Source organism: Anastrepha ludens, chromosome 3 (genome assembly GCF_028408465.1).
Source record: "Anastrepha ludens isolate Willacy chromosome 3, idAnaLude1.1, whole genome shotgun sequence".
NCBI classification, from domain to species: domain Eukaryota; kingdom Metazoa; phylum Arthropoda; class Insecta; order Diptera; family Tephritidae; genus Anastrepha; species Anastrepha ludens.
In genome coordinates, this window is record NC_071499.1 from 29,805,775 (window position 1) to 29,831,439 (window position 25,665).

The window sequence follows — 25,665 nt, forward strand, 5'->3', positions numbered from 1 at the left end:
ATTCATATAAAAAGTATGACATTAATAAACAAAAAAAAGTTTGGTAGGAAATTCGCCGCAAAATTCAATTTTTTTTTAAGCATTTTATTCCGCGAATTTTTTTCCGCCCTTTTTTTTAATTTATATAGAAATTATGACATTAATAAACAAAAAAATGTTTGGTAGGAAAATTCGCCGCAAAATTCATTTTTTTTTAAGCATTTTATTCCGCGATTTTTTTTCACCCACTTTTTTTAATTCATATAGAAATTATGACATTAATAAACAAAAAAATGTTTGTTAGGAAAATTCGCCGCAAAATTCATTTTTTTTTTAAGAATTTTATTCCGCGATTTTTTTTTCACCCACTTTTTTTAATTCATATAGAAATTATGACATTAATAAACGAACATTAATAAACAAAAACATGTTTGGTAGGAAAATTCGCCGCAAAACTCTTTTTTTTTAAGCATTTTATTCCGCGAATTTTTTCCCGCATTTATGACATTAATAAACAAAAAAATGTTTGGTAGGAAAATTCGCCGCAAATTCATTGTTTTTTTTTTTGAAGCATTTTATTCCCCGAATTTTTTTTCGCCCATTTTTTTTAATTCATATAGAAATTATGACATTAATAAACAAAAAAAAAATTGGTTTTTTGTATTCCGTTCACTGACGCGATGCTACAATGCCCGCCGATTGAGCAGCCCCGCTGCGACCTTCCTGTTAGAATTGAGTGTACATCTGCCATTTTAAATGATTAAAATAGAAAAAAAAAGTTTATATTATTTTAATTTATACATAAACTGTATGCCAATTTTGAAAAAAATATATTGACTTCTTCATTTTAAATAATTTTAATGAAAATCAGGGAAAATATGGCCGTTTACAGGTATCTGCCCCCTTAAATTTACCGAATTCAACTGTTTATGACCACCTGAAAGGCCTGGGTTTAAGATCGTCTTTCACTTGCATTACAAAAAAATGAAGTTACTTTCCGAACAACCTAATAGCTTTTGGTGAATTTTTGTTTTCATTTTTTGTTTGTTTTTTTTTTCTTTTGCTCCTGCGAGTTCGCAAAAACGCCTTTGTACATTTTGGTGACGTTATGTAGATTCTACACATTTATAAATACTGCAAATGTCAGCGGTTTGATACACAAACTCACTTCTCTCTCTCCACTACTCGTGTTACAATCGCTATTCGCTGCTATTTAAAGCTATAATAAATATTTACTAATACCAGTGATGTGTAGTAAAATGTGACTTATTGGCCGCACCTTTTGGGTGCGCGTATGCTACTTGGAAACAAATTAATAAATACGTTACATAACAATCATTAAAAACTAAATTGTTAAATGCTGTAGCAAATAAAAAAAAAATCAACAACAATTTTTTCTTTTGCATATCCTGTTAACTTTGCGCTTCTTACGCATTTAAGGACACTTGTGTACTGCGCACCTCATCCACCTACACCTGCTGAAACCAATTCAATTCTACCGCGCAGTAGGCAAATAAATTGTGCTATTTACATTTGCTGCCGCATTGCGCCCAGTATGCGCTTCTTGTTGTGGCCAATTAAATGCCTGTCTACTATTTGGATGTACATAGCCGTCGTCTTCGGCGCCCATTGGCCAATTGATAGTGAAGGGTTTTTCGGTCGCATTTGGCTGTAGTATTGCACCTGGGCGTACATAAGCATTTTCCATTTCGTTTGTATGCAACATATTAGCGGTGCTTTGTTTCATTTCAGTGCTTGTGATGGGTGCCTTCATGATCACATAGTCGCCCGTTTCCGGTACAGTTTCCAGTAATTGTGCATTGGATAATGTCATTGGATCTTGAATGCAGTAGTCGTCGGTAGCACTGTCAGTAGTGCTGTCGTAATAACTACTCTTTGTAGTAGGCCATGAACGCGCACTGCTGTCGTTCGAGCAATCCGAATCCTTGGAAATGCTTGGCAACAAGCGTCCATTTTCACTGTTGTACTGTTGTTTTATAATACGTTCCACATCATGTTCCCTTAGTTTGTTGTCATTGCGATTGACTAAATCATTCAAGGGATCAGGTATCTTACAATTAATGGATGCCATTTCATGGCATCTTTTGTATACGAGCAGACCGCCTATTATCATTAGCGAAGAGCCCAGTATTGACACGAATATTGTGAGCCAAATTTTGCCATCAGCTCTTGCCGTTGTGCCACACACATAATTGAATACGATCACTTCCACCGATCTATATTCTATATATTCACTTTTGCCTGCACCTGCCTGCAACGGTACAGTTGACGCAGCCTCTATGCAGCCCAACTCTTCTTTGCCAGAAGCAACATAATTATCATGCAAGTGACTATTGTTATCAATATGTATGAGATTGGGATCGATTTCATTGACAAAAGCAACGTTAACGCCACGCACACCGATCGTATACTTGAAATCATTATTATAGCAACTTGGCTTTCGTATCGTGCACTTCATGCTATTTTTTATGCGCGAAATATGACGGCTTTCCACACGCTCCCTTAGTTTGGTCTCTACGATTACTTCGTAGTAGTCCACGCGCCCCGAAGGCACTTCAGGCGGCTGCCAATGAATTACAATATCAGCTGAATCATCGAACTTTGTGTTTGATGGACTTGAAGGCACTGAAAACAGATTTTATTAGCAATTTTTTGCATACTCGCATGAACTGCATTTGCACATACCTCCGATTAGAGTTTGCACATGCAAGCAATTGCTGGGTAATGACTCGGCCACAGTGAACGCTTTTACGCAGATGGTGTAATTGGTGAAACTACTCAGGTTGGCCAAAGTGTAGAAAATATGTTCACTGCCGTAGCGTCCACTTTTCTTACTGCTTTCAAAGCAATTCGAGCCGATTGTATTGCTGCACTTTATAATGTGACTTTCTCGGTTGTAACTGAGAAGAGAACAAAAAAATATTAACTTCATATTATTATTTATCTACTCACAATGAAAACTAAAAACGTCTCACAAGAAGCGTATGCACATACAGTCAGCGTCAAAAGGAAGTGCACACCACATATTCATGAATTTTGACTATTTTTATTTTTTTATTTTGTAATTTCAATTGGTTTTTTATAAAAATATAGTTCTTACTCCAACAAAGACTATATAAAGCAGGGTTTCAAAATTTGTATAAAATTTGTAAAAATTCATCAGATTTGCATCAAATTTTTTTGGAAAAATTTCGGGTATGCAGTTTTATAGATCATTGAATTTTAGTATAAATAAAGTACACCCAGGATAGCGGCCGCCGTAGCCGAATGGGTTGGTGCGTGATTACCATTCGGAATTCACCGAGAGGTTCGAATCTCGGTGAAAGCAAAATTAATAAAAAAAAACATTTTTCTAATAGCGGTCGCCCCTCGGCAGGCAATGGCAAACCTCCGAGTGTTTTTCTGCCATAAAAAAGCTTCTGATAAAAAACAATTTGCCGTTCGGAGTCGGCTTAAAACTACCTGCGACCCTCCATTTGTGAAACAACATCAAGACGCACGCCAGAAATAGGAGGAGCTCTGCAAAACAACTAACGGAAGTGTACGCACCAATTAATATTAATTTTTTTTAATGCACCATAGCCAAACCGCGATCATGCCTCTGACGACGTCATGGTGCAGATCCAAACTAGTCACCTCCTGTAAGAAGAAAATCTTATCTCTTGAGTGTACAGGTAACATTTCTCTGATCTGGGTTCCAGGACATAGGAACGTAGAGGAAAATGAAATTGCTGATGAGCTTGCCAGTAAGGGGTCGACTGAACTGGTCTCAGACACCTCTTACTCGCCATCCCCCTGACAGTTGTTAAAGGGTAACTGTACAAATTATTTCACAGGAAAGCACAGAAAAGATGGAGCTCTATTTTTCCATGTGCTATTTCGAAAACCCTTTGGCCCCAGTACGATAGACGGAGGACTCAGAAAGTCTTGGGAACTCCAGCTGCGTTTACCAGTCATTGGAGGATCGGCACACACGCGGAACTAAGCCAAGTTTACCATTTAACCGCCATTGCAGAAGCTGAGGGTACCTTACAGAAAAGGTTCCTCTCTGTAAATGTCTGGGTTTGGTAGTTAGACGACTAAGGTCACTGGGTGCTCCATTCTTAGACAGCCTGGGGCGGTGCTCCAACCTAAATGCTATCAATCTTCTCCATTACATTAACAGCTCTGACTGGCTGTAGATATCTGCCCGTTGGAGGTCTCATAATGGTATCGAAATGGTGCTTTAGTGCTACTTGGGTAGTGCCAAAGTGGTAGTTCAACCATTTCACCTGCCTACCATAATAAAGTGGAAATTTCAAGTGGTTCAAGAATCGCGTTGATTTTTGACAAATTCTTTATTGCCGACGGTTGTAGGTGATTATTTCCACAGCAAAAAAAATTGGAGTAGGCGTTAACCCTCCGTTGGGCACCCGGGTCTGGCCAGACTGCCCTTTTCGATTTTGGGCGTAAATTTACCATATTTCTATCATAGCTAACGACTTGAGCTCCAGGTAGCTTCCTAAAATTGAATTTTCTATCGATTTATGGGTATAACCTTTTAAAAAGGATCCTCGAACAGGACGAAAAAAAGATCAACAGAAGGTTTTAAAAAAGGTTTCAAAAATCAATGTGATTTTTTTGTATCATATTTTGAAACTTTGCTTTAAAGAGTTTTCCAATAACAGGAGTTATTTTGAGTAGAATTGCGCTATCGAGAGATGATTAACGATTTTTTATGGCCGGAATTGGATGGTATTGAACTGCACAACGTTTATTTTCAACACGACAGCGCTACGTGCCACACAAGCAATGAAACCAGTGATCTTTTACGGGAAAAGTTTCCGGACCGTGTTATCTCTCGAAGAGGTGATCACAATTGGCCACCGCGATCTTGTGATTTAACACCTTGTGACTTTTTTCTTTGGGGACACGTGAATGTGAAGGTCTACGTCAACAGCCAAGGGTCGATTCAAGACCTCAAAGATGGAATTCGTGAGGCTAACGAGGACATAGGGCAGCCACTTTGCGATTCGGTTATGGAAAATTCCATGAAAAGGATATTGTCCTGTAAACGTGGTCGTGATGGTCATTTGCCTGCTGTTATTTTCCACTATTAACGGCATACCTTCCTCTTTATAATGAAATAAACATCCGATCATTGATATTAAAAAATAACATTTTTCTTTGAATATCAAAATAACACCTCTTATTCGAAAACCCTTTATATGGCTTTTGTTGTAGTATGAACTGTATTCTTCACAAAAAAAAACTTTTTTCAATATATGGAGTACGCTTTCTTTTGAAGCTGACTGTATGTGCGAGTGTAAAATAAATACTCGCATAGCGAAAATTGCCATATTAAACTTACACTATGACATAATATCGTATCTTGCCATTTGCCTTGTGCGGGGAGATCCATTCCAGCGATACTGACTGACTTGTTATGCCGCCGTAAGTTAGATTTCGTGGCGGAGTAGGCGCTGCAAAATATTTTTAAAATAAATTCAATATTCGCAATGCATCACAAATTTATTGGTTGAGTAATTGCAAGGCGAAGCTATTAAAGGTGGTAACGGTACATCAGCTGATTTGTTTTTTTTTTCTTTCGCCGTGTCTATGTGGCTGCCAGCACAGAATGAAACAAGGCGAATTCATTATTTGTTTTCTACTTTGCCAACACTTCGCTTGGGCAAACAAACATAGAAAACATTGTTGTTGGCCTAGTGCCACCACCTTTAATGAACGCGCCTTGGTAATCTTGGTTATTGCTACATACCGGCTTCCTGTGTCTGAAATGTTAGCGCATCACTTACTGGACCAGACTGCACATCCGAATACATATACATTCCCATTTTATACGCAGTGTCAGGTTCTAAATTAGTGATCTCATGTTTGTTATCGCTTTTGTCAACATTAATGATAACTTTTGTATCCAAACATTTGAACTTCGTTGCGGATTTTACTCTGCAATAGGTCAGTGTGTAGCCCTTGATGAGCGATGCGCACACCCGCTCTGAACTCCAGCGTACTACTATAGAATATGCATTTTTTTCCACAATTTCTGGTTCCAATTTTTCTAGGTCATTTGAAACGTCTGCAGTACATTTTGCCCAATGCATGCCCGTGAAAAAATCTGCGTAGTTGGCCGCTACAGCTAAAACCAGCGGTTGACTTTGTTGAATGGTGAAGTTGCGCGCCTCTTTATTTAATCGCTTGAATCCGATAATATTCTAAAATGAAAAGGCAATTCTGATAAATTTAAGGTGCGTATAACGAGGAGTCAGTAATTTGTCATTTAGATGAAATTAGTATTCTATTTATTATCGATATTTCCCTCCGACTTAATTAGTTCATTTGTGTAAATTTTATTGTTATAATAGCAAAAAATATTCGCCATAAATTTTTGAAAAATGCTGCTGATGTGAAAGTAGGTAGGTGGCAAGTGAAATTGTTGAAATGCCAGTCTGGCACTCCTCAAGTAGCACTGAAGCGCCGTTTTGATGCGATTTTGAGATTTCCAACAGTCATATATCTACAGCCTGCCAGAGCTGTTGATGTAAATTGGAGCAGCGCCTCACATTGTCGAAGAAAGGAGCTCCCAGTCACCTTAATCGTCTAGCTGCCAAACCCGGACATTTACAGAGAAAGTGTTCAACAGTCTCCTTCTCTGAAAGATCCCTACAGCTTCCGCAATGGGGGTTAAATGACAACCTTCGCTTTTCTGCGTGTGTGCCGAACGTCCAGTGACCGGTAAACAAAGCTACGAGTTTGGAACCAAATAACACCTGACGGCGGGGCTAAGACAGATAGGAAACACCCAATCGTTAGGGAAAAGTACGCTTCCGCGAATTTAAATACGTAAAGTTTGGAATTCGAAGCAACTGACAAGAAAAACTAAGCTTCGTCTTTTCAATACTAATCTTAAATTCGTTCCGCTCTATGGCAGTGAAACTTTGCACCGAATCCGACGAATTAACAAACAAAACACAAATGCTTGTGAACAGCTGTCTTCGCTTAATTCTACGTATCTGGTGACCCTAAAAGTTGATCTCAAATACGGATCTACTAAATCGATGTAACCAAAGACAGATAAATATTGAGATTCAGTAAATAAAATGGCGCTAGATAGAGCATACTCTGTGCGAACCAGCGCACAAAGTCAGCAGAGCTGCTTTAGACTGGAATCCACAGGGAACACGAAATAGAGGACGTCCAAGAGGCTCATGGCGACGTAGCAACATAGAAGTATAGACGAAAACCTGACATTGGCACAGGTTCGGGCAAAAGCTGAAAACCGAAATCAATGGAAGTTATTTGTCCTCGCACTATGCGCCCAGTGATCGGCGCAATAGCAATTAATCCTCATTATATTATATTATACATACATACAGTAGAAGACCTTTGTTGCTTGCGCTGCTAAGCAATTATTTGTTAAATAATCCAGCACAAATTAATAAATACAAATTAATAAATATTGTAAATATAAAAAAATAAAAGTATTGAAAAAAATTAATATAGAAAAATAAAAATTAAAAAAATTATATAAAAAAATATTAAAAATAAAATAATAAATACAAAAAAGACTAAATAAATAAATAGATAAAAAGAGGTTGTCTGTAAAGTCGGTTTACTGACGATAGTTTAACGTGACAACGTCATAAGAAAATACTGATGGAATGGTTGCATTTTTTCAAAAGAAAATTTTAATTTTATTTGCTTGATAGATATTTTGTATGGATATAGAAGAGGAGGTAAATGGAATCGCAATGGAATTGCGCATGAGCAAGATAACGACGCTTTTTTTGGTGCGTGCAGCCGGCTACATCGAATTATAAGACGTTATCACGTCAAAATAAAATAAATAAATATATAAAAAAGAATTAAACAAAAAAAAATTAAATAAAAAGTTAAAAAAAATAAATAAAAACATAAATAAAAAAATAGTAAATAAAAAAATTAACTACAATAAATATAAAAAAATAGCAAAAAAAGAAAATAAAAAATTTAAAAAAGAAAATAAAAACTAAAAAACTTAAAAAAATAAGAATAATAAACACACAAAACACATAAATAGATAAAACAAAAAAAAAGCATAAAATAATTAATAAATAAATTAATTTCAAAGAGCTAAATAAAAAGTAATTAAAAAATAAATCAAAACATAGATAAAAAAAAATAATTATATAAATATAAAAAAAATAACAAAACAAAAAAAATTTAACTTTAAAATTAAAAATTTAAAATAATAACAACAATAAATACAAAAAACATAAATAGATAAATCAAAAAAATACATAAATAAATAAAAACTAATAATTAATTTCAAAAAATTTTAATAAATAAATAGAATAATTAAAAAATAAATAAAAACATAGATAAAAAAAATTAATTATATAAATATAAAAAAAATAAAAAATAGCAAAAAAATTAAAAAAAGAAAATAAAAAATTTAAAATAAGATAGATAAAACAAAAAAAATACATAAGTAAATAAAGAATTAATTAATCAATTAATTAAAAAACAAAATTACATAAAAAATTAATTAATTAATTAAAAAACAAAATTACATTAAAAATTAATTAATTAATTTAAAAACAAAATGAAATAAAAAATATCTAAAAAAATAAATAAACTAAAAAAAAATTTAAAAAAAATAAATTTAAAAAAATAAATTAAAAAATTAATAAATAAAATAAAAATTTTAAAAACATTAAAATTTAAGTGGTTTTCGATTTCAAAATTGATGATGTGAGGTTATTCCTAAATGAGTTATCAGCGGCTAAAAGAGAAATTTTCAAATGCCGTTCTCTACAAAACTGGAACCAATCTGACAAAACGTCAGTAAATATAGAAGGTATCAATTAAATAAGATTACCCTTCAAAGACGCAAAGTAATCATTAACCCAATAATACACGAGATATTAAATGCATGCAGAATATGTCCCATAAATTCAGTATCCCAATTAAAATTTTAGGGAAAACAATTACATTCAAGTTAAAGCAACCAGCATTTACTTACATGACACTCATTGGAGGCGACACTTTTGGGCTTACACCAAAAAACCGTATAACTCTCCACGTTCGCAGAATCTTCCGGCGCGTTCCACAATAGAGTGTAAGCCTGTTGCAACGCATGATAGACATTTCGTATGCCAAGCGGTGTTCTGTTGTCATAGTTCCTCGGCAGTGAAGGCACACGTATTCGACTACTATTCAATGATACGCCCATTTCATTGCTGTTCCAGATTTGAAATTCGTAACTGTACGCACTGTTCCATGAAAACGCCACGGTGGACACATGTATATGCCGAGGTGGTTGGTGTCTAGAAAATATAGGAAAATTCATTTATGTAAAGCTTTTTTTCAATAATGCATAGCGTATTTTAATAAGCCTTTGCCTTAAAGCAACGTGTGGGAGACTGGATTCTACTTGAAATAAAAAAAGTAAATAATTGGCGCGTACACTTCTGTGTTTGACCGAGTTCCTCCTGCGAACGGCAACTGGTTTTTATGAGGCGCCTTTTCATAGCAGAAATACACTCGGAGGTTTGCCATTGCCTGCCGAGGGGCGACCGCTATTAGAAAAAAAGGCCGCCCATTTCCTCATATCAGACACTGGCTGTAAGACTCGCATCAAATAAAAGATTTTTTTTACACACGAGAAAATATTTCATAGAACGTCGCACACCCAATCGTCGCTCGATTTATAAGGCAAGGGGTTAAGCAATAAATACATATATAATAATACCACACTTACATTACAACACCATTTTCCTTTGTCTGCCTCACAATGTAATGAAAATTTGAACCATTTCGATGATATTCCGGCGTTGGATGCCAAAACAAGCGGAGATGTGTCGCATTCAAATAAAAACTGCTCTCGTCAACCGCTGGCGGCACCTCTGGCGCAGAGGGCAACGTTTGAAAGACAACACTATAAGGATCGCTCCACGTTGCGGCGGGCATTCGCATCTTTATTCGCAAGCTAACATTATATCGATAATAGGCGTAGGGCAAATCGTCAATGGGCAGGTGAAATATTGAATGATTGTTGCATTTGTTGCAAGTGTAAGTTTTCCAATTTTCGTAATGTGGCGAGTGTAAATGAACTTCCATTTGTAGTCGGTTCAGTTTGTACGAAGAGTAACGTTCCATTTCCCACGTCAGCACACAACTATGTATCGAGATCTTACCAGCGTTAAAGTCGCTAATCGCCGGTTTCACTGAAATTGGAACACACACAAATATGTACATGAAAATAAATTTCTAAGAGTGATGTTTAAAAGTCCATTGTACTAATCCAAAAACAAGTTTATTTATACGTATGGTAAGCACTGAAAGGCGGTAGCTGTGTGAGCACTCCAGAAACAGTTCAAGGTTGGGTTAGGCTAGCCAGGTTTGCTTGTCTAAGAGAATACACTTGGTGGCCCTAAGGACCCTTGTGATAACTGCATTTGATTTCCATCCCCTAACTAAATGGCTTAAAGCATTTAGATCTCTTTTAAGAAGGCGGCTAGTCCCTCCTGTGAGATATTTTGCAAATTTCACAGGACTTGAAAGAAATAATCGCCAATATAATTGGCACGCCTTCTTTGAAGTAGAGGACATTCGCAGAGGAGGTGTTGCACCGACTAAATTTCTTCTTCATCTCCACAACTCCTGCAAAAGCCATTGCGAGATACATCTATTCATTATACTGGCTAGAGTGTCAAGAGTGCAGTGACAACTGTGAGGACGCTGTTAATTGATCTGTTGCATCCAAGCATACATTTTATCCTTTTAAGATTCAGTCTTGGCCAGAGCGCTTTGGAGACCCTGAGTTAGTAGTCAGAGACCACCTTCTATTGGTTTCCGCGCTTACGTTCAAGTCAATCGCAATATACATTCGTTTACAGGAATGGTAATGGCCTCTACCACTCACTGAAGGTCAAGCTCAGAGCCTTTCCTTGCACACTCATCCACTCTTTCATTTCCCTCCACTCCGGTGTGGCCGAGGACCCAACAAAGTGCGGTGTTGTGTTGTGTTGTGTTGGATAAGCGGCAGCGACCTACTGCATTTTTTAACACATCTTTAGTTGATGTGCGTTGAGGCCAGTGCCGCGATCACTGCTTGACTATCAACAAAAATAGTAAGGTTTGCTGGAGGTAAGTCTACGGTATTAACGTTTTTGCTGTTTTGTCTATAGGGTAGATTTCAGCTTGGAAGACGCTACACCAGTCTAGGAGTCTATATATATATACAATTGGCGCGTACATCCTTTTTGGGCGTTTGACCGAGCTCCTCCTCTCATTCGTGGCGTGTGTCTTGTTCCACAATTGTAGGGACCTACAGTTTCAAACCGACTCCCAGCGGCAGATATTTTTTATGAGGAGCGTTTTCATGGGAGAAATACACTTGGAGGTTTGCCATTACCTGCCGAGGGGCGACCGCTATTAGAAAGAACTTTTTCTTCATTTTGGTGTTTCACCGAGATTCGAACCTACGTTCTCTCTGAATTCTGAATGTTAATCACGAACCTACCCCCATTCGGCTATGGCGGTCTGGGAGACTAAAGAAGCAATTTAAGGATAATTGTTCTGAGTACACTCCCGATCCAGTAACATTGTCCATCTTTGAGCCGTCAGTATAAATATGGTGACCCCTATGATCTGATATGCCTCTGGTCTGCCAATCCTTCGTTCCTGTCAGGTATTCGTATTTTATATATTAGTATTTGTTCAGATCTTTCTTGGGAACCAGATAGTCTGTTTTCGATGCGTCTTACAAGTGTTCCAGAGATAGTAGAACTGATGCATGACCGTGCGTGTTTTCTTTTACCCTGCCTGCTGCTTTAATCCCAGAAACACATTTGGCCGCTATCCCTTTAACATATATACCGCTGGGTGAAATAGGTAGGATCACTTCCAGCGCCGCCTGAGGCGTCGATCGAAGCACCCCTGTTATTCCGACACAAGCTAATCGTTGGAATTTTATGAGATTCGTTAGGTCATATGATGTCTGCACCGCCTTCCACCGTACGAAATCTCCATAAGGCAAAATGGGTCCGATGATCGTATTGTACGCCCAGTGGTTGACATACGGTTTCAGGCCCCATTTTTGCCAAATGTCCTCTTACAGCTTAAAGAGGGCATTACAAGCTTTGTTGTTGTTGTTATTGTTGTTGTTGTAGCAGTAACTTTACCCCGTCCGTGTAGTGTATTCACCAGTCGTCTACGTCTAGCTCATTTAACGGTAGGCCCAGGAAACTTGATGTTTCGACGGGTTGGGTCCGGAGAGAGAGAGGTGTTAGATGAGTGGGTTTGATGAGGCATGTGAAAACGTAGTTAGTGTGTGAGGGATGCCTTCACATGCCGGACATATGTTTAGTATGTCGGGGTCGATTTTGGATAGATATGGGTTTAACCTGCTACTTTATCCAGAATGTAATTGTGCCAAGGTTACGCGGGACTCTCGGGGAAATTGAAGCGCTTCGTCTGCAATGGGTGGTGGTTGGACTCCGATGACGGCGTTCGGGGGTCGGGAGCTTAAGAAGGTGGTAAGGGTCTCCCGATGAATTTCGTTAATTGTCTGTCTGTACACTGTCCGATCCCGTAATTGTCGGTATGTTTCGTCCTGGATCACGTCAGTATAGTTAAGGAGGTGCCTCCTGACATGCCTGGGAGGTGGCTCAGGCTCAAGCAGGTGCCTGCATGGGTGGGACCTACGGTAACACCCTAACAGAAACTGCTTGCTGAGCAGTTTATTATGCTCCTTCACAGGAGCTTAAGGGCCTCATCATGTAGATGTTCTATTGGCGGCATCAGTAGACATCCTGTCGACGTCCTAATGGCAGTGTTTTGACAAGTCCCTAGCTTCGTCCACTGCGAATCACTGGTTCCAGGCGACCAGACTGGCGCAGCATAGTTTAGAACCTGCCGGTCTATTGCCTTCAATGTAGCAACATTTCTTTGTCTTTGCCCCAAGTGCTGCCGGCAAGCGATTTGAGGACCTTGTAGCGATTCTGGGCTTTATTGGCAATAGCGGTTGTATGCGCTGAGAAGGAGAGCAAACTATCGAGGCAATACAAGCTTTTTTCATGTTTCTTCCGTGTTCCTTTTCCAAGAACGCTTTGAGTCCAGAATTATAAAAGACTATATTCAAGACCTTAGGCGAATAATTCCAAGCCAGAAGGAAGTCAGAAACCACGAATGCCCCAAATCTTGAGAAAATTCGATTTTAATATGCGCTAATACAGCGAAGATCGCCCAAGCAACCAGGTAAATAAAATCGAATTCAATAAATAATGGGGATCTTTGCACTTTTTAATAAACCGTAATTTTTTTATTGCCATTTATTTCAAAAAATAAGCTTGTATTTGTATTAACTTTTACTTAAGGACTTAATTATATTTATATTCGTGTGTATGTACTCACCGATCTCCTTGTGATTTATAGTGAAATTCTGATTGAGGGAACCCAACGTATTATTACTTAATAAACGAAAATTGTAATACTCGAAGTTAGGTTTGTAGCTGCCATCGTCCAGTGTGAAATTGCAAGTGGCTCTGTCGCCCTCTTTCACCAACTTTATACAGTTAAGTATATAATTCTGTGAATATATCGTGCGATTATCAGCCGTTCTTCCCTTATGTTTTATGTTTTTATTGTTATTGTTATTGTTTTGTTTATGCCACGTTAGTATTGTTTAGAATTACAATCGAATTGTGTAGGGTAGGTGGTGGTAGTATGTGTGATGTCATGCAGTAATTGCAGTGGGTGTGTTAAAGGTGCAGCGAGCAGTCAATGTTAGTAAAAAAATTATATATGCAAATAAAAGGCAAGCAAACCCAAAACGAAAAAAATAAAAAAGTTAATCAAATTAAAATAAAAAATGTTAAATAAAAAGTGTTAAATAAAAAGTGTAAATATTGAGTGCGCTGCAGTAGCTGTATTAAATGTATACCATTAATTATATGTCCGTATACTACAATACGTCTCTTTATACTAAACTAAACTACACTTTTTCGAGGTGGTTATTCTAAACCAGGACAATCCTATCGAATCGGCAAGAAGTTGATTTGTTGTTACTGCAGCGAGTGCATTCTGCTTTCTTTCGAGTACTATTTTTTTTATGGAGGTGGTGATCAAAATACTGCAACGTCACGTGAAATGGTTCAAAAAGTGAAGAAGCGACTTGAACGTAATCTCCGACGAAGTGCCAATCAAATGGCGAAAGAACTGAATATATTTGACCATAGCATCCGCCGCATACTGAAAAATGATCTCAAAATCAAGCCTTACAAGATCCGAAAGGCGCATGATCTCACACCAAAGCAGCAACAAGTCAGACTTGAGAGAGCGAAGGAGTTGCTTCGCTTGGCCGAAAGCGGTCAATTCCGAACATTGTGTTTTCTGACGAGAAAATTTTTCAAATTGAGCAATTCGTAAACGCCCAAAACGATAGGGTTTATTTGACCGACCGTTGATACGAGAATTTGATTCATCGATTGGCCACCAGGAGGCAGCACGCGCCACAGATAATGGTTCGGGCCGCTGTAACCGCAGATTTGCGCTCTTCAATCGTTTTCATCGAGCCTGGCGTCAAGGTAAATGCGAAATATTATGGGGAAAGATTTTGGAGGTTGCTTTGGGCAGACAAACATTTCGGTGGCAGACCATGGAGCTTTCAACGAGACTCGGCGCCGTCTCACAAAACTCGAGTGAACCAAGAATGGCTACAAAAAAATGTTCCGAACTTCATAAGGTCCACACAATGGCTCCCAAATTCACCAGACGCGAATGCGATGGATTATTCTCTTTGGGCCATTTTAGAGAGCCGAGGTCCGAAAAGCCAGTATCGAGGCGCTGAAAAAAGTCATTGTCCGCAAGTCACATTCGGGCAGCTTGCGACTCGTTTCTGGCCCGTCTCAAGGCCATAGTCAAGGCAAAAGGTTGTCATATCGAGCAAAAGTATACTCATCCTTAATTTTGTAATATTTTCACACATTTTTTATTTGAATTGAATAAAAGTAATTTTCCAAACCAAATGTATGGCCTTTTTAATTGGTTACAATTCGAGTGCCGGACCCTGTAGCATGTTTGGTTTCTTTGTGAGAGGCATAAAGCATGTTTTGCGTGTTCAGCGATTTTCAGCTATCGCAAATTTTTTCAAAGAATCAAAGAGGATCAAACAAGTTGCATCAAATTTTGTGTAAAAATAGAATAAAGTGCTCAAAAAACTTGAAATGTTGACAGAGGCATGCGGTGAGAGTACTCTGCGTCAAAAAAATGTTTACAATTGGTACAAACTTCTCACAGAAGATCGAGAAGATATGAATGACGACCCTCGCTCTGGACGCTCCAGCACATCAACAACCGATGAAAATGTTGAGAAAGTTAAGAAAATTGTTATGGAGAATTGCCAAATCACAATCAGAGAAGTTGCTGAGAATGTCGGCACATCGGTTAGCTCAAAATTTTTGACTAAAAACAACGTCGCATGAGCATCGCTCAGGAATTGTTGAATGACTTCAACGATGATCCAGATTTGCTTAAAAGGGTTGTTGTTGTTGGTGTAGCAGCATAAAAATTCCCCATATTTACATACGGGGAATCCTGCTGGAGTGACAATCCTTGGCCGGATATAAATCGACTGTCGTGGAAACGTGCTGCTTAAAGCGTCGTAACTGGTGACGAATCATGGGTATATGGTTATGACATCGAAACCAAAGCCCAATCGTCGCAAATGGAAGAGTCCAGCAAAGCCAAGAACAAAATAAAGCACGCCAAGTTCGATCAACAGTCAAGGTTTTGCTCACTGTTTTCTTCGATTACCGAGGGGTGTACCTGGTGTATGAGGAACCTACAGTTTTATGGTGCCTTCGAACAGCAGATGGTTTTTAAGTGGAGCTTTTTCATAGCAGAATTAAACTAGAAGGTAATCAAATGGGGCGGCCTCACATAAAAATGAGATTTCAGGAATTTTAGCCCAAAGACAGACAAAAAAAAGAGGCAAATATTAAAAAAAATGATGATATAGAAGCATTTAAAAGAAATCATATACGATTATTCATGTTCGTCGGCCAACTTGAAAAAAAATTAACCTTTTATATATACATCTAAACGTCGCCATCTTCCTTCTCTTTCTTGTTTTTTTTTTGTTTTTCCCCCTCTATTTTTCACGAATTTGATTCTTTGTCAATGCTACCAGCTAGAGATTTGAGGACCTTGTTGCGGTTGTGAGCCCTTAAAGAAGAGCAAAATATCGGAGGTGACCCCCAAAATTTTGGGGTTATTAACGGTCAGTATTTGTGTGCCATCGACATTCTAAGGTTGAAAATGATGCAGAACCTAAACAGTTTATTCGTGTTTTGCTAAGTGCAGGGCAGTGTCAGAGTAGATGTTGCAGAGTTCCTCTCGCGGTGACTTCGTTATATATTGTGCATATATCGTTCTACACTAGCTACAGTTTAGCCGCGTACGACGGAGTAAGACAGTGTCCCCTAAGTATCCCCACTACAAGTTTACACTCTTTTCTGAGAAGAGGTAAAATATAATTTGCGTAACATGATTTTTGCGATTTTTTTCGAGCTCACTTAAGAACTGGAAGAAGACAGCAGCAACCAACTATGTGACCAATAGAAAGATTAAAAAACAGCAGCATTGCAGTATTGCCAGTCTCGACATTATCAAACCAATTCCAAGATTAGGTTTTCTAGGAGAACTCTTTCTGAATGAGTGAATGAGCGACACTATTATGCCAAGAGATTGTCATTTGAAATGTTTTAAAACGAACCAAATAAATTTACAGAGACTATTTGCACAAACATATTTTTTTTTTTTTGACTAAATGAATGGTACTGGACACAATCAAATCTATTAAATGTCTGGTGGCGCAAAATTAGTCACCCTGTAAAATGTTTGCAAATAGCGTCCATTAATCATATTTGACACTTGTAAATTAAGCAGCTGCAGTATGCAAACGGACAAGCAATGGAGGGCGTAATGGGCAAAATAAATATTAGGTTAAAAGAAATCCATTACATTCTCGGTAGAGTGATCGATACCTCGTAAAATATCGATCACAGAATTGAAAGTTTATGCTCATTGTCAAGGTGACATTTCCCCTAAAAAAAAGTATATTTCTGATTATGGACAACCAATGCAGCGCGCAAATGTCCAAATAAAGACTTTCATCACTTCAAATATTTTTTTTATTGAGTAAAAAAGTTACTCAAAATGATTTTTTTTACTTAATAAAAAAGTTACTCAAAATGATTTTTTTTATTTAGTAAAAACGTTACTCAAAACGTTATTCAAAATCATTTTTATTAGTAAAAAAGTAGTCAAAATTATTTTTTTTTTTTTTTTTTATTTAGTAAAAGAATTAATCAAAACCATTTTTTTTCTTTAATAAAAAAGATACTCAAAATCATTCATTTTTATTTGGTAAAAAGTTACTCACAATCATATTTTTTTTTAATAAGTAAAAAAGTTATTCATAATGATTTTTTTTAATTTAGTAAAAAAGTTACTCAAGTTCCTTTTTTTATTTAGTAAAAATGTACTCAAATCATTTTTTTATTAAGTAAAAAAGTTACTCCATACTATTTCTTTTATTTAGTAAAAAAGTTACTCAAAAAAATGTTTTGTTTTTTTCTTTAGTAAAAAGTTACTCAATTTCTTTTTTTTTTCATTTAGTAAAAACGTTACTCAAATCATTTTTTATTTTACTAAGTAAAAAAGTTTCTGAATGTCATTTTGTTTTATTTAGTAAAATTTTAGTTACTTCAAATTATTTTTTTAATAAAAATTACTCTAAGTAATTTTTCTTTATTTAGTAAAAGAGTTACTCAAAATCAAAATCAAAAAAGCTACTTAAAAATTTTTTTATTATTTAGTAAAAAAAGTTACTCAAAATATGTTTTTTTTTTATTTAGTAAAAACGTTACTCAAAATCATTTATTTATTTAGTAAAAAAGATACTCAAAATCATTTTTTCATTTAGTAACAAAGTTACTCAAGTTCTTTTTTTATTTAATAAAAAAGTTACTCAATCATTGTTTTTATTAAGTAAAAAAGTTGTTCAAAATCATTTTGTTTTAGTAAGAAAATGTTCAAATTATTATTTTATTTTGTATTTTGTAAAACAGTTATTCAAAATCATGTTTTTTTTTTATTTAGTAAAAAAGTAAAGTCACTTTTTTTTAGTAACAAAAATTACGCAAAATAATTTTTCTTTATTTAGTAAAATCATTTTTGTTTTCAGTAAAAAAAAGTTACTGGATTTCTGTTTTTTTTTATTAAGTAAAAAAGTTACTCAAAATCCTTTTTTTTCATTTAGTAAAAATTTAATTTAAAATTACTTAAATTTATTTTAATTTAAAATTACTTTTTAATTTAGTAAAAAAATTACTCAAAATTATTATTTTTATTTAGTAAAAAAGTTACTCAAAATCATTGATTTTTTATTTAGTACAAAAGTAATTCAAAATTATTATTATTTTTAATAAAAAAGTTGCTCAAAGTCATTTTTTTTATTTAGTAAAAAAGTAGATCAAAATTATTTTTTTTTATTTAGTACAAAATTTACTCAAATTCTTTCTTACTCAATTTTTTTTAGTAAAAAAGTTACTCAATATCATTTTTGTTTATTTAGTAAAAATTACTCAAAAGCATGTTTTTTTTATTTAGTAAAAGAGTTACTTAAAATCATGTTTTTTTATTTAGAAAAAAAGTTACTCAAAATCATTTTTTTTTATTTAGTAAAAAAAGGTTATTCACAATCATTTTGTTTTTTATATCTAGTAAAAAAGTTACTCAAATTCTTTTTTTATTTAGTAAAAAAGTTACTCAAAATTATTTTTTTCTTATTTAGTAAAAAAGTTACTCAAAAAAATTTTCTTTTTATTTAGTAAAAAAGTTACTCAAATCATTTTTTTTTATTTAGTAAAAAAATTAATTAATTTTTTTTTATTTAGTAAACAAGTTACTTAAAATAATATTTTTTATTTAGTAAAAAAGTTACTCAAATCATTTTTTTTTATTTAGTAAAAAAGTTACTCAAAATCATTTTTTTTATTAAGTAAAAAAGTTACTCAAAAAAATTTTCTTTTTATTTGTAAAAAAGTTACTCAAATCATTTTTTTTTTAATTTAGTAAAAAAATTAATTAATTTTTTTTTATTTAGTAAAAAAGTTACTCAAATCATTTTTTTTTATTTAGTAAAAAAGTTACTCAAAATCATTTTTTTTATTAAGTAAACAAGTTACTCAAAATCATATTTTTGTTTTATTTAGTAAAAAAGTTACTCAAAATCACTTTTTTGTATTTAGTAAAAAAAAGTTACTCAAAATCATTTTTTTTTTTAATTTAGTACAAAAATTACTCAAAATCATTTTTTTAGTACAATAAAAAAATTACTGAAATATTTTTTTTTATTGAGTAAAAAAGTTACTCAAATAATTTTTTCTTTATTTAGTAAAAAAGTTACTCAAAACCATTTTTTTTATTTAATAATGGGATGCTTAATTTTGTGCCACCTTGTATATGTATATGCCTTCACATGTTATAATGTTAATATTGTAAGTTCTACCGCAACTATTTATTAATTATTATCGGTTACAAAGGGGATGCCCTCTAACCACATTAAAGACAAATAAATGTATTACAAAAATTAACAAACATACATTTGTATGCTAACATGCACATGCATTATACATAATAAAATAAATAACTATATATGTACATGCATATAGTACATATATTTGTTTTTGTTTTAACTTACAGCATTTTGTGTTACATATTTCAAATTGTATGTTGTTGGAACCATATTTGGGGGAATTGTGAAAGCGCATGTCATGTAAATGAAATCGAATGCCTGGCAACTGAAATCTGTAACTTTTGTTGGTTTCGTACCTTAAAGAAAAAGTAATAAAAATACAATTATAAGCAACTCATTTGAATAGCTAATATGTTTGCCATTTATAGCAATAATTGCACATTATTTGCTTACCCACAATGACGTCGGTACTCGCAATGGCGTATTGACCACTTTTACAGGTGTAAGTTGTGTACTGCTCAATTGCATTTTGCAGTGTGTAAACAATCGTTGTTTCGTTAATAATCTGTGGAATAATAGATTGGTCATTAAACGGCTACTTAAAATGCACAGCATCAAATCTCAAGTATTTACCACAATATTTGTGGGTGTAGCTTTGTGTTTTGGGTCATCAGTAACGAAATACAAAGATGTACTATTTTGTCCACCAAACATTTTCAGATTCATGCGACAAGTGATATTCGCACTATCTCCTATTTCTATAACAATACTCGGACTAGTATCTAGAAGAAGTTACAAAAATATTAATTACCAGTTATTAAAGCCCATTTCACAACTCATCGCTAAAAGTAAACACATTTTTGTGGAAAATTTAATTTAATTTTTTGCAATTACACTTACCACCTGGCGATTGTGCATTTACTGTTGAGATTATACATTGTGTGTACAGGCAATAGAAAGACGCAAATAGTAGACATCTGAAACTATAGAAACATTGTTTTTATCAGTTTTTTAGAGTTTAAGTAGATAATGAAACATGCGTAACTATTGTGTTGGCATTATTTTAATAATTTAGTTATATAAATTGAAACGTAGAATGCTGGCGGCTTTCAAGATGAAAACGTTAAACCCAGAAGAATTAAACAACACGTACCGTAATTTATTTGCTTGTGTATACAAGTGTTGGTTTATTGGAGTCAGATAAGAATCTCCATACCAAGACAACTATTTATTTCATAAGCCTGATGATAATTATAGAACTTACTTAAAATTAGTGGAGAGGTGGCAAATTAAAAATTTCCATATGGCGCAGATAGATAGCAAATCTTCATTCATGCGTAGATCTGTGTCTCATTACCCCAAATACAGGAAGGCATTTATGTTTCAGTCAAGGTTAAGCCTGTCAATGCCCTGATCAACATTCACACTCGTTGCCCGCATGACTGTATCTCGATTTTCCGCGATTTCTCAAGAAAAATTGCTGTTTTTCAATGCACAGACCATTGAACAAAATCGTGGATTCTTCGACTCTAGCCGAAATGCTCACTAATGCTTATATGTCTGCATATTAGAAATATCGGATTTTGGTACGGATACGGCGCAACTACGCCGTAATTCGGCCGCCCATAAACACCAATTTTGAATGACTTGCTGAAGGAATGACTCGGTATTTCGTGAATAACTTTAGTAATGTTGGTTTATCCACAAAGTATTTAGACGTTACATACACCCCACAAACAGAAGTTCAAAGGATCTTGATGACAAATCGAAAGGTCCGAAACGAGAGATAAATTGCTCTTCGAAACGACGACGCAGTAAACCCATTGTTTCACGGACTGTATGGCAAGTAACGCCGTTGTTTATGTTGTGGAAAACACGGGCGTTCGCCATTCCCTGTTACATGAGCGCCAGCCTCGTCTTAGAGGAAATAGGGGCCGATGATTCCTTCAGCCCATGGCTCGCTACGGCTGGCACCTTGACGCGGTGCAATTGCTTAATCGAATCTCAAAACGGATCCAAACACCAGGAGGAATCGTCGTAAAAAACGATATCTCAACCTGATGTTTGGTACCGCTTTGGAACCATGACCAAGAGCTGCCACATCCTAATCTAGGGTATTATGCGCACCGCGCCCATTGGATGATTTGCAGCCAGGAGAAAAATTCGGCTGTAGTTTAACGGCGCCTCCTCAACACCGGACCGAATTGAGAAGTAATTTTGGCATTACCGCGGCAAGGGTTCCTGGCGCGGCGGACCTTTGAAACCCCCATATAATTAGAAGACTGCTGAGTTTGCCTTGCCAAGCAGGCGGTCGTACGATCAAGATGAATATAAATAAAAACAAAAATCAAAAATCAAAACCAAAACAAAAACAATACCAGTAACAACAACAAAAAGGGCAGGAAGAAGCTGGGCAAACATCTCCTCGCGGGGTTCTCAGAGGCAGAAGTTTTGCTCTGAGAAAACGAGTGGGTCAGTCACCACAGACTCAGCACCTATAACAGCAAAGCGCCACCTGGTCAACCCGGCGCCTTGGGCTACCCCTACAGGACAGGATTGAGGGGTCCCGGTATGAAATGTTACCTGCGCTACCTGGAAGAGGGCAAATCCAGGAAGCAGCTCGCCAACTTGTGGAGCAACTGCCCAAGAGTGTGTCTGACCTGCCTCGCGGAGCATCGATAGCCAAGCGGGACCAATATCGCCACAGGGCAGGCAGGAAAAGAAAGGCACCTGCACCCGCCCCAGAAAAGGGAAGCGGGGAAACAAACTGCTGAGCCCGCACCCGCTGCAAAGCGGGCAAATAACCCCGCAGACACCTAGTGCTGAGAGGCAGCGAGCACATCCACTGCCTCCTTCAGTACGACCCAGGGAGCGGCAGGGTATTCCTCCCCTGGCAGCCCCGCTGGATAACAATGGACAGCAGACAAGCTACTCGGATGCTCTCAAAGGCATCCGCTTGGCAGTGCTGCCCAAAAACTATCCTGCGGATACGCTAGGGTAGGAAGACAACTGTGCTTCAGGAGGCCATAATGGATGAGGTCATTAAAGGATAGACTCACCCGCTGGCCTTTTGTGGGGTGTACTTCAGGGCGGATCTACTACTTGTGGACTGCAAAGATGAGAAGACCCGGGAGAGATTAGCATTTTTGGCACCCAAGCTCTCGGCGTGGAAAGCTTGACACCAAAAGGGGGGACGATATACCCCTATGCACAAAGTCACGAGGGACGCAGTCAAATCTGCGGAATATTCAGCTGAGAACAGCGGCTTGAAAACTGAAGAGTGGCATATTCTGAGCAGCGACGTCGAGGATGCAGGGCTCGATGCATGACGAGGTTTCGTACACAACCGAAAAAGGGACGGGTTACCTACTGAATTACCGGTTCAGCTCTGTCACCATGAAACCAGGGAGGCAGAGGGCTGCCGGGGATAAGGAAGCCCCGCTATAACAAATGGTTACGGACGAGGGTAGTGATCTTTCAGTAAAAATGGTCCCTACGTCTACCGTACCAACTATTATAGAAGTCCCTCCTGATGAGGAACCCAGGCAAGTCACTGGGCCGACACAGTCCAGGCAAGTTACTGGACCAGCCCAACCCAGGCAAGTTACTGGAACGGCCGATATCGGCACGACACAAGGACTCCTGGAGGGGATGAACTTAGGTAAGCTTGTAGACCTTAGGTAGGCTAAACGGTTGTTTTCAATAGATGTAAAAGCTATTCTTGAATGACATGGGTTGATTTTCAACCCAAATACGGCAATTTTACTTATTGACGTAGCCATTAAAACAAAAATGAGCTTCATCGCTGTACACCATAGGTTGGCCTGAGCGCGCGATGATGAAATGTCAATGAATACTGGAAAAAGTCATTTATTTAATTCGACAGTAATCACGCGTGATCTGTCAAAAACACCCTATTGGAAAAAGTACCTCCAATCTGAGCACCCTTTACTTTATTTATGTAATTCAAAAAATAGATTTGTTTGACCTAATAATCCCATAAAAAAATAAGGCTTATGCACAAATGCGTATTGATCTTGCTTTTAATATGCATGACACTAGAAAATGTAATCTTTTGCGCAAAGAAATGCATGTGCATATGCGCATGAGTATGTGCATAGCCACCCTGCACGACAGCTGCATATTAAATAAGTGATTTTAGTTAGCATTAGGCGTATTCTTTTAATATCACAAGCTAATGGAATAATCTTGGGCAAGTAAAACGAATTTAGCTTATTTTTCTCTTGGCTTAAATTTCAAATGTGTTGGCAATGCCTCGAGATCATTATAATATATCCGCCTCTTCTTGGCTATGTTTGGGATCTGCTCACTTGACTATAAAAATGCATGTGAAAAGAAGAACAAAGATACGTCACTAGTGGTTATGGTTGTGTATGTAAAAAAATTGGCGCTTATACCCTCCTTGGGAGTTTGGCCGAGCTTCTCTTCCTATTTGTAGTAGACGCCTTGATGTTGTTCTTCAAATGGCCGTGGCCACCGAGATCTTGTGATTTAACACCTTGTGACTTTTTTCTTTGGGGCCATGTGAAAGAGAAGGTATACGCCAATAGCCCAGGGTCGATTCAAGACCTCAAAGATGGAATTTGCGAGGCTATCGAGGACATAGGGTAGCCACTTTGCGATTCGGTTATGGAAAATTCCATGAAAAGGATATTGTCCTGTAAGCGTGGTCGTGGTGGTCATTTGCCTGATGTTATTTTCCACTATTAACGGCATACCTTCCTCTTTATAATGAAATAAACATCCGATCATTGATATTAAAAAATAGCATTTTTCTTTGAATATCAACATAACACCTCTTATTCGAAAACCCTATAAAAGTGCTTAGCAAACTATTCACTTTTGTTCTTGCCTTGAGATATTATACCTCCTTACCTCTATTAGCAATTCGATATAAGTGAAAAACAAATCTACATTGCACTAAAAAGGCAAAACAACTAGCCATTTTTATGCTTACAATGTCATCACAAACACCTTAGTGTCTAAAGTGATCAGCAAATTTCTTGCAGGGTATGTCTTCAATTATCTTAAGAAGCGTTCTATGAAGATGCGCATGAAATATCAAACATGTACAAAATCACAACACAAAAAACCCGCGCTTCATAAAAAGTGCTTCTCAGAAAAGTTTGTTTTTCAAAAATTGTTATCTTTCTTTGCTTAAATCGTTGCTGATAAATACACCAATACACATGCACATATACAGTAAGTCAATGATTTTTTGCCCCAAAGCAATTAATGCAATACATACATATATACATATATACGGGCTCACATTCATATGTATCTACATGTGCGCATACATAAATGAATATTATAAAAATAAATAATTCCACGAATATGAAGAAATCATGGCAATTTCTTTCAATTCATTAAGTTCCAGAAACCAAATATGGCATTTTTTGCAATTTGCATATTTCTTTTGAAACCATAAACAAACTGAAAATTGGTGTTTTATGAAAACAAGTTTTACTCTTACTACGCTAGATATTGTTGCCTTTGACCGCGTTCATAACAATGCTGTGGTTCTGTGTAAACACATCTACATATGTATGTGCTTACGTATGTGATTCGTTATCCATTTTTTTTGGCTATTTACATTTGACTTATTTCATACATATTCATACGTGCACCTAACTATATACTAAAATATAAGTGTGTGTATGTATGTACACATTTCCAAGGCGCCCCTTAAATTACCACATCCGTACTCACTTCATTGCTTTGTGGATTTCCTGTGTTAGATATCAGAATTCTTCGAATTGTAAATTGATAAAGAAATATCTCAAATTCTTCGATTAATTAATTTGAAATATGTTGGTAAAGAGCACAGGCGATAACCAATCAGAAATTAAAGGATTGGCACACACAAAAAGGTGACTCCATTACGACGAAACAGCACTACTTAATTCCTTCCCTTTCGACACACTTATTAGTTAGTTAAATTCTTCTTTATTTTTTAGGATTTAAAACACTCATTGTAAATTTCTGTTTCTCGTATATCTTTAAAAAGAAGAATGCGGCTTTTAACACGGAAGCGTTACAAACTATATATAAATTAATATAAACATTAAAAGTCCAACTGTCACCTGAACAAAACAATACCGATTAGAGATGGTGGCAGT

The 25,665-nt window shown here is 36.2% G+C and overlaps 1 protein-coding gene across 2 annotated transcripts; it reads right to left on the reverse strand.

Moving 5' to 3' along the window:
• Nucleotides 1-511: 511 nt before the first annotated feature.
• LOC128857286 (cytokine receptor-like) lies at nucleotides 512-25,665 on the reverse strand. Of its 2 annotated transcripts, none has more exons than XM_054092984.1 (12): nucleotides 25,256-25,665; nucleotides 20,423-20,505; nucleotides 20,156-20,304; nucleotides 19,976-20,087; nucleotides 19,748-19,878; nucleotides 13,396-13,570; nucleotides 9,740-10,205; nucleotides 9,002-9,305; nucleotides 5,759-6,212; nucleotides 5,351-5,462; nucleotides 2,686-2,900; nucleotides 512-2,625 (listed from the first exon to the last, which is right to left on the reverse strand). In XM_054092984.1, the coding sequence occupies exons 1-12, from the start codon at nucleotides 25,258-25,260 to the stop codon at nucleotides 1,475-1,477; spliced, it is 3,357 nt and encodes a 1,118-aa protein (XP_053948959.1). In that variant the 5' UTR covers nucleotides 25,261-25,665; the 3' UTR covers nucleotides 512-1,474. The 2 variants fall into 2 exon arrangements, with proteins under 2 accessions (XP_053948959.1, XP_053948958.1); XM_054092983.1 differs by having other exon boundaries at nucleotides 13,396-13,606.

Coding starts and splice junctions, on each gene's coding strand:
- LOC128857286 (XM_054092983.1), bottom strand. Junction 2,901..5,350: donor ATACGATATTATGTCATAGT/GTAAGTTTAATA, acceptor TTCTCTTCTCAG/TTACAACCGAGAAAGTCACA. Junction 2,626..2,685: donor TGTGCAAACTCTAATCGGAG/GTATGTGCAAAT, acceptor ATCTGTTTTCAG/TGCCTTCAAGTCCATCAAAC.